The sequence below is a fragment of the Myotis brandtii genome, unplaced genomic scaffold (genome assembly GCF_000412655.1).
Source record: "Myotis brandtii unplaced genomic scaffold, ASM41265v1 scaffold247, whole genome shotgun sequence".
In the NCBI taxonomy this organism is placed as follows: Eukaryota; Metazoa; Chordata; class Mammalia; order Chiroptera; family Vespertilionidae; genus Myotis; species Myotis brandtii.
The window spans coordinates 341649-347336 of NW_005359352.1; the positions used below are offsets into that span (position 1 = coordinate 341649).

The 5688-nt window shown below is 33.9% G+C and overlaps 1 protein-coding gene across 1 annotated transcript in view; it reads left to right on the plus strand.

Annotated features, from left to right (window-relative positions):
- The window catches only part of ROCK2 (Rho-associated, coiled-coil containing protein kinase 2), a 62937-nt gene that overhangs the window by 28052 nt on the left and 29197 nt on the right, over positions 1-5688 (plus strand). Inside the window, exons 10-16 of the mRNA XM_014540548.1 lie at positions 775-835; positions 1395-1406; positions 3185-3264; positions 3420-3468; positions 4050-4185; positions 4284-4375; positions 4613-4859. Of these exons, the coding sequence (XP_014396034.1) occupies positions 775-835; positions 1395-1406; positions 3185-3264; positions 3420-3468; positions 4050-4185; positions 4284-4375; positions 4613-4859 (677 nt within the window). The remainder of the gene's footprint in view (positions 1-774; positions 836-1394; positions 1407-3184; positions 3265-3419; positions 3469-4049; positions 4186-4283; positions 4376-4612; positions 4860-5688) is intronic.

The following is a 5688-nucleotide window of genomic DNA, read 5'->3' on the forward strand; positions in this document are numbered from 1 at the left end:
TACAAGAATTGGTCACCCTGTTACCAGTAGTGTTCTCAAAACTATTGTAATGCTGACTAAAATGAAGGTATCTGTGCCAGGAGAATCCCACAAATGTTTATAGGCAGTGAGGAAGGACCCAATTAAGAGAGAGATTGACAAAAGTGATCATTTTATGTGTTAAGCCCTGGAGATCAAGAGATGTTATCTTTGAAAAGGAGGACAGATGTCTCTTTCTAGAAAATGTCTAGAAAAGAAGAATAAAATAGTTACAGAACTTGAGATGAAGAGGAAGCAAGTATAGTTTCATTTAGAGACTCCAATCTCAACAGTGTTAAATAACAGAATATCTGGTAAGAGTGAGAGGCAAGAAAAGTTTAGCATTTTATTTTTTATTATTATTTTAAATAGATTTCTTTATTGATTTCAGAGAGAGTGAGAGAGAGAAACATCAATGATGAGAATCATTGATCGGCTGCCTCCAGCATGTCCCCTACTGGGCATCGAGCCCGAAACCCAGGCATGTGCCCTTGGCCGGAATCGAACCTGGGACTCTTCAGTCCGCATGCCAACGCTCTATATCCACTGAGCCAAACCAGCTAGGGCAAGTTTAGCATTTTAAATGATTGAAACAGTCTAAATATCCAGAGGGGAAAATGTTGCTTCAGTTAAAATAAATTGAAGTGGAAAGACAGAGATCTTTGTGATTATAATTTAATTCTGAGTAGAAGTTGGTATTAGAAAATTGATTAAAATTACATGTAAAATAATTTATTTTCCTGCCTTTTCTTCTAGGTTATTAAGTGACTTTCCATCTTGTAGAGAAAATGATTCAATACAAACAAGGAAAAATGAAGTATGTACAAATTTTACTTCTCTATTTTAATCACATGTCCAAATATTTTAGTAATGTCCATGCATTTTTAAAAGATTCTTTGATGCTACTTTTTGAATCATTAGATGGTATTCCTTATTGCAATATAGTTCAGCATAATATTGAACTAATTAATTTCTTTGACAAATGTCATTGTGTAAGATACAATGGCTAGTAAAACAATGAATTATACATGGCTTTGGGCTTAGTTTTAATACCAAACATGACAGTAGGTTAATGAACAGCTATAATACCAGTTACAAAATGTTATAATCTTAGTTCTATAAAAGTACAGAAAATAAGTTGTAAAAGTACAGAAATAGTGGAGAGATTCAAATTTTGAGTATTTAGCAATGAATTCATATAAAGGATAATTTTATCAAACAGTTACACTATTTTGTGAGGCTAACCATTTTTCTCTTCAAAACTTATAAATCTAAAATATTTGGTTGAATAATTTTGGTACAGTTTGTGTTTTAGGAATTTGATAAAGCAAAACAAGCATTTTAATATTTTGTTTTTCTTTCTTTGTTTTAAATAGGAAAGTCAAGAGGTATGTTGATGTCATATATCTTGAAAAACTGAGACAACAGACTCATTACTCTAGCAGTGTTTTGATATAGCCTTATTCCACTTAGCATTTGGAACACTACATCTCCCAAGACAGAAGTTCTCAACCTTTTTTCTACCAAGTATCCCTTTTATTATTGCTCCTATGGATCTGTCATTTAAAATGTATATTATGTATTTTTATGATTTCATTTATCAAAGACATAATTGGCAGCAGTTAGCATGTGACAACTAGTGTGATCAAATTATATTAATGCAATAGTAATTACATTTGACTAGTTCATCGGTCTGTATATTCTTATTAGGGGAAAAATATAGTTTTGTTTAAGGTATATGAAATTTTTTTTTTTTTAAACACTTACGTCACATCATAACCCCTACCAGTGTTTTTGTTGTTTTTTTTTTAAAACATATTTTATTGATTTTTTACAGAGTGGAAGGGAGAGTGATAGAGAGCTAGAAACATCGATGAGAGAGAAACACATCGATCAGCTGCCTCCTGCACATCTCCCACTGGGGATGTGCCCGCAACCCAGGTACATGCCCTTGACCGGAATCGAACCTGGGACCTTTCATTCCGCAGGCCGACGCTCTATGCATTGAGCCAAACCGGTTTTGGCTATATGAAATTTTTTAAAAACCATGGAGAACCTAATCACTAGAAAGAATAGTGGGAAGAATTTTGGCCTTGGAATCTCAAAGACTTAGGTTGAGTTTTTTTGTTCTGCCACTTATTAACTATGTTGTCTTGGCCCAGTTATTCATCTTTTTTGGATTTTAGTTTCTTTATTGAGTAGATATAGTACTACCGTCTTTTTAGGGCTTTTTTTTAGGATTAATGAAACCACATTTGTCAAGTGCCTGCCAGTGTTCCTAAGGCATGAAAGGAACTCAAAAGTTAAAGCCTTTATAAAAGTAATAATGCTCCAAAAGTGGATTATTTAATACTTTCTGTAACTTTAGTTTGCTTACAGACTGACAGATGTAGCCTAGAAAGATTTTTAAAGAATGACAAGATGGCCCGGCCCATGTGGCTTGGTTGATTGTCGACCTATGAACCAGGAGATCACAGTTCATTCCAGGTCGGGGCACATGCCTAGATTGTGGGCTTGATCCCTTATAGGGGGCGTGCAGGAGACAGCCGATCAATGATTCTCTCTCATCATTGATGTTTCTACCTCTCCCTCTCCCTTCCTCTGAAATAAATAAAAATATATTTTTAAAAAGAATGACAAGATGACTTGTAACTCATTATTTGTCATTTACTCAATAAAATTATTGATTATAACTCTTTACAGTACGGTGCCCAGCACTGTAGAAAGATATAAAGAAGAGCTTATATTCTTATTTTTAAGAATACTAGTATATTTGAGCATGCTCAATCAAATTTTCTGAATATTTGTTTTGTATATAGACCTTTTATAAGCACAAATGGTAACAGTATTTTTACATAAATAATCTGCAGAAGAACAGTGGAGGTTATCCTTTATTCCTAATGAATGAGAAACTTGTGTCAGAAGGTTCTTATTCACATGTTTACGTAGTGTGGTCGTACATACATGTTTACTGTCCTAGACAGAAAGTAAGAGATGGGGGATTGCCCCCTGTCAATAAAAGCCACATTAGAAGGTATAAATATGGTACCACTATAGAGGAGATTAAATTAAGTTAAAAGAAAAGAGAAGCTTATCATTGTGTTCTTTAAGCCTCTCATCTTTTAAGTGTGACCAAATTTTATAATTATAATTTCTTTTCTGACAGATTCAGAAAAAACTATACACATTAGAAGAACACCTTAGCACTGAGATACAAGCAAAAGAGGAAATAGAGCAGAAGTGCAGGTATATTTTGTAGATAATTGAATAGTATATTATAAAATTTAAGTTTAAACATATTACTAAAAATGTAATTATATGATTATTTTTAAATTTATAGTAAATTATTTTATTGTAAATTAGGAGTAATTTTATTTACAGTTTCTTTTGAAATTCTTTAGATCTGTTAATACTCGCCTAGAGAAAGTAGCAAAGGAGCTAGAAGAAGAGGTAAAGTTGCTCTACACTTTTATTAACATTTTTGTTTATAAAAAGTTTTGATTCCTAGTATTCTCTTGGTACCATATTAATATACATCTTGGTTTATGATAAAATCTACCTGTAGCATGGGTGGATAGGACTAAAATTATAGGATAATCATGATAATAGGCTTCATTTTTGTTGTGTTTTTGCAAAACTTGAGTTAATTTAGTATGTGTAGATATTTAAAGTAAAAAAAAAAATTGCATTTGTATTAATGACATGGCTTAAAAACAGAAAGTGACCATTGTTTCTTTTTTAAAATTTTTATTCATAACATTTTTGACCCATGCTTTTATCACGTAAAAATGGTTCAGTGGTGACAGAATGTTATCGAAAGTTTGACTTTCAATAGTAAACAAAACACTTACAGTGTTAAGAGTAGTGTACTATTTTTAAAATATGGAAAAGAGTATTGTAGTTTTAATAATATAGCAGTTACAGCTTTTATTTATGTTTTCTTATCTGCTTGAAATAACTGAAATAGTTTTTGTTTTATTATAATTTTTATACATGCTTTTTTCTGATAATAACTTGAAGCACTATTTCAGATTACCTTAAGGAAAAATGTGGAATCAACATTAAGACAATTAGAAAGAGAAAAGGCGCTTCTTCAGCACAAAAATGCAGAATATCAGCGGAAAGCTGATCATGAAGCAGACAAGAAACGAAATTTGGAAAATGATGGTTTGTGGTATAGAATATTAAATACCAAGAAAAAAATTAAGTGTGTGTGTATGTGTGTGTTGTGTTGACTCTTGCCACTGAAATGCTTTTTATCATAGTTAACAGTTTAAAAGATCAACTCGAAGATTTGAAAAAAAGAAATCAGAACTCTCAAATATCCACCGAGAAAGTGAATCAGCTCCAGAGACAAGTAAGTTGATCTCAGTTTGTAATAAGGATATTGAATTTCATTTATGACTGCCCATTAACAGTTTTAATTGTCAGTGTTACAAGAGGATTTTACCTCTAATTTTAAAGTGAAATCATTAAGAAGTATTTTTAGGTATTTGTTTATTTTAAATACTTTGTAATGGGGTAAGAAATTGAGGTATTTTCATCATATACACCTATATTTGTTTGTTGTTGTTTGATTTGAATGGAATGACAGCTGGATGAAACCAATGCTTTGCTGCGAACAGAATCTGATGCTGCAGCCCGGTTAAGAAAAAGCCAGGCAGAAAGTTCAAAACAGATTCAGCAGTTGGAATCTAACAATAGAGATCTACAAGATAAAAATTGCCTGTTGGAGACTGCCAAGTTAAAACTTGAAAAGGAATTTATCAATCTTCAGTCGGTTCTAGAATCTGAAAGGAGGGACCGAACCCATGGATCAGAGATAATTAATGATTTACAAGGTATTAACATAGATATTGCACTTGAATTCATCTTAATGATTTATATTTTGGAAATAACTTTAGATGATGGATAATGTACTGGAGTAGCACATTTCTGAATATGTAAAGTTAGGGTATTAGAAGTACATTAATATGAAATTTTGTGAGCAAAAGATTTACTTTCAAATAATTTGAAGTATTTTAAGTGTCAAGCTGCCTCCCAAGGTTCCAGTTGCATTAACTATAAAGCAATATCTCAACTGTATCATCTATACCAACAATTATAAAACTTCTGCTCATAAATACCAATTTCAAAGTATGAGGTGACATCCAAATTTTTTACTCTTAACATATATATATATACTAGAGGCCCGGTGCACAAAAATTTGTGCACTCGGGGGTGGGGGGGGTCCCTCAGCCCGGCCTGCGCCCATTCACAGTCCAGGACCCCTTGGGGGATGTCCACCTGTCGACTTAGGCCCACTCCCCGGGGGGATCAGGCCTAAGCTTGCAGTCAGACGTCCTTCTGGCAGCCAGGGAGCCCTCAGGGGATGTCTGACTAAAGGCTTAGGCCCCCAAGGGATCAGGTCTAAACCGTTAGTTGGACATTCTTAGTGCTGCCACGGAGGTGGGAGAGGCTCCTGCCACCACCACTGCGCTGGCCAGCCATGAGCCAGCTTCTGGCTGAGTGGCACTCCCCATATGGGTCTTCTGGGTCCCGCCCTGCCTTGCCTTTTTTTTTTCTAAGACATTTCACTTTATTTAAAAGAAGCCAATAGGACCATTAGGCTTCACCCCTCCTCTCTCTTCCCTCCTTTCCTCCCCTGGTATAAAAAAAAAAAAAGATAAA